This window comes from Sinocyclocheilus anshuiensis, unplaced genomic scaffold (genome assembly GCF_001515605.1).
Source record: "Sinocyclocheilus anshuiensis isolate Anshui unplaced genomic scaffold, SAMN03320099.WGS_v1.1 scaffold2094, whole genome shotgun sequence".
NCBI classification, from domain to species: domain Eukaryota; kingdom Metazoa; phylum Chordata; class Actinopteri; order Cypriniformes; family Cyprinidae; genus Sinocyclocheilus; species Sinocyclocheilus anshuiensis.
In genome coordinates, this window is record NW_015555839.1 from 1 (window position 1) to 3,482 (window position 3,482).

At 41.9% G+C, this 3,482-nt stretch overlaps 1 protein-coding gene across 1 annotated transcript in view; it reads right to left on the reverse strand.

Moving 5' to 3' along the window:
- Window positions 1-8: 8 nt before the first annotated feature.
- LOC107675477 (gastrula zinc finger protein XlCGF57.1-like) overlaps window positions 9-3,482 on the reverse strand; it is a gene marked incomplete at its 3' end in the record, with an annotated part of 6,464 nt that continues 2,990 nt past the window's right edge. The window contains exons 3-4 of the mRNA XM_016469836.1: window positions 549-1,954; window positions 9-294 (exon numbers count right to left, since the gene is read on the reverse strand). Coding sequence (XP_016325322.1) covers window positions 9-294; window positions 549-1,954 — 1,692 coding nt within the window. The remainder of the gene's footprint in view (window positions 295-548; window positions 1,955-3,482) is intronic.

Consider the following 3,482-nt stretch of genomic DNA (forward strand, 5'->3'; position numbering starts at 1 on the left):
CTGTTGGCATGTGTAAGGCTTCTCTCCGGTGTGAGTTCTCATGTGTCCGATAAGGCTTACTTTTTGATTAAAACCATTTCCACACTGTTGGCAGGTGTAAGGCTTCTCTCCGGTATGAGTTCTCATGTGGATTTTAAGGTTTCCATATAGACTGAAACTGTTTCCACACTGTTGGCATGTGTAAGGCTTCTCTCCAGTGTGAGTTCTCATGTGTCCGATAAGGCTTACTTTTTGATTAAAACCATTTCCACACTGTTGGCAGGTGTAAGGCTTCTCTCCGGTATGAGTTCTCATGTGGATTTTAAGGTTTCCATATAGACTGAACCTGAGTGTGAGTTCTCATGTGTCTGATAAGGATTACTTTTTGAGTGAAACTCTTTCCACACCGTTGGCAGGTGAAAGGGTTTTCTCCAGTGTGAACTCTCATGTGGTGTTTAAGGTTTCCATGTTGTTCAAAACACTTTCCACACTGAGGGCATGTGTAAAGTTTCTTTCTGGAGTGAATTCTTGTGTGCCTGTTAAGGCTTCTCTCCAGTGTGAGTTCTCATGTGTCTGATAAAGCTTCCTTTTTGATTAAAACTATTTCCACACTGTTGGCAGGTGAACGGCTTCTCTCCAGTATGAACTCTCATGTGGATGTTAAGGTTTCCATATAGACTGAAACTTTTTCCACACTGTTGGCAGGTGAACGGCTTCTCTCCAGTATGAACTCTCATGTGGATGTTAAGGTTTCCATATAGACTGAAACTTTTTCCACACTGTTGGCAGGTGAAAGGGTTTTCTCCAGTGTGAACTCTCATGTGGTGTTTAAGGTTTCCTTTTTGGTTGAAACTTTTTCCACACTGGTGACAGGTAAAAGTGTTCTCTCCTGTATGAATTCTCATGTGGACTGTAAGGTTTCCATGTTGTTCAAAACTCCTTCCACACTGAGTGCATGTGTAAAGTTTCTTTCTGGAGTGAATTATTGTGTGCCTGTTAAGGCTTCCTTTTTTATTAAAACCATTTCCACACTGTTGGCATGTGTAAGGCTTCTCTCCGGTATGAGTTCTCATGTGGATTTTAAGGTTTCCATATAGACTGAAACTTTTTCCACACTGTTGGCATGTGTAAGGCTTCTCTCCGGTGTGAGTTCTCATGTGCCTGTTAAGGCTTACTTTTTGAGTGAAACTCTTTCCACACTGTTGGCAGGTGAAAGGGTTTTCTCCAGTGTGAACTCTCATGTGGTGTTTAAGGTTTCCTTTTTGGTTGAAACTTTTTCCACACTGGTGACAGGTAAAAGTGTTCTCTCCTGTATGAATTCTCATGTGGACTGTAAGGTTTCCATGTTGTTCAAAACTCCTTCCACACTGTTGGCAGGTGTAAGGCTTCTCTCCGGTATGAGTTGTCATGTGTCTGATAAGGTTTACTTTTTGAGTGAAACTCTTTACACACTGTTGGCAGGTGAAAGGGTTTTCTCCAGTGTGCACTCTCATGTGGATTTTAAGGCTTCCATACAGACTGAAACGGTTTCCACACTGTTGGCATGTGTAAGGCTTCTCTCCAGTGTGAGTTCTCGTGTGCCTGTTAAGGCTTACTTTTTGAGTGAAACTCTTTCCACACTGTTGACAGGTGAAAGGGTTTTCTCCAGTGTGAACTCTCATGTGGATTTTAAGGTTTCCATATAGACTGAAACGGTTTCCACACTGTTTGCATGTGTAAGGCTTCTCTCCAGTGTGAGTTCTCATGTGTCTGACAAGGCCTCCTTTTAGGTTAAAACTTTTCTCACACTGTTGACAGGTAAAATGCTTCTTTTCGCAGCTTCTTGTCTTTTGAGCTCTTTTTCGTGAACAAGTCTTTTCAGCCTGTGAGCAACTAAACGGTTTTTCTTCAGGTATGAACTCCTGATGTTTCTCAAGCTTATATTTCTCATCCGTTTCGTTCAGAACTTCACTCTCCTCTTTCAGTGTCATCAGACCTAAGGTGAAACAAGATGAATAAATTGAACACATGACCTGCTTTTGGCATCTACTCATGGCTAGATTTCTCTTCTAGTGATGTTAGATCAATTGAGTAGTCAGGCCCACACACAATTATGAACTGATTTTTTTTCAGGGCTGCTTGTATATAATGACTTCTAAGTATCAATTTTCAGGATTTGGTCACTTTGGTCAAGCTTATTCATAACAGTGTTGTAAAGTATTTGAGTAAATGTAATTGTTACATTTAAATACCTCTCAGTAACCAAATCATGTAAAAAAAGTATTATCTTTTATCAGAAAATTAAACTCTGGCAGGTCTAATGAAGTTCTTCCTGCCTGCATGTGGTTGGTGAGTCTGTTCAACAGTTGCCCTATCAATGGGCAGCGGAAAGTGTATATAATTGACTAGATGGAATCGTGTCTCCAGTCACCGCCCCCTTTTTTTTTTCTTCCAGCGTCATATTTGGTCGCCAACCAAATGTTGGCTAGGTTGTTGCTGGCAGACTGTAGCTAATGTTAGCTTATTTTCAGAGAGGCCAACATTAGCATTGGATGAAATCCTGTGGCTGGCATTTGGTTAAGGTCGCCCCTCTACAGGTAGGTGGGAGTCATTCTCGGTGTGCTTAAGGCATTCGCTCGTGTCGTAGAGGTATCTCGGTGTTTGTTTGTTTTAGTTATATATGTAATTGTTGTGTTTAGTGATTGATCTTTCTCTCTCCCCGGACCACAAAACCAGTCTTAAAGGGTTAGTTCACCCAAAAATGTTTCACTCACCCCCGAGACATCCTAGGTGTATATGACTTTCTTCTTTCAGACGAATCCAGTAAAATTGTCCTGGCTATTCCAAGCTCTACCATTGCAGTCAGCGGCTTCCTGCATCATATTTGGTCACCAACCAAATGTTGGCTAGGTTGTTGCTGGCAGACTGTAGCTAATGTTAGCTTATTTTCAGAGAGGCCAACATTAGCGTTGGATGAAATCCTGTGGCTGGCATTTGGTTAAGGTCGCCCCTCTACAGGTAGGTGGGAGTCATTCTCGGTGTGCTTAAGGCATTCGCTCGTGTCGTAGAGGTATCTCGGTGTTTGTTTGTTTTAGTTATATATGTAATTGTTGTGTTTAGTGATTGATCTTTCTCTCTCCCCGGACCACAAAACCAGTCTTAAAGGGTTAGTTCACCCAAAAATGTTTCACTCACCCCCGAGACATCCTAGGTGTATATGACTTTCTTCTTTCAGACGAATCCAGTAAAATTGTCCTGGCTATTCCAAGCTCTACCATTGCAGTCAGCGGGTGTTGAAGTGCTTCAGTCCAAAAGAAGTTAAATAAAAAGCGCCCATCCAAAAAAAAAATGTCTCACACGACTCCGGGGGGTGAACAAAGGCCTCCTGTAGCGAATCGATGCGTTTTTGTAAGAAAAATAACCATATTTAAAACGTAATAATCACTTTAATCTAGCTTGTGCTCACTGTTGTAAACGGAAGCAGCTCCGGGCGGATGACGTATGGAGGTCAACGCTGCTCAGAA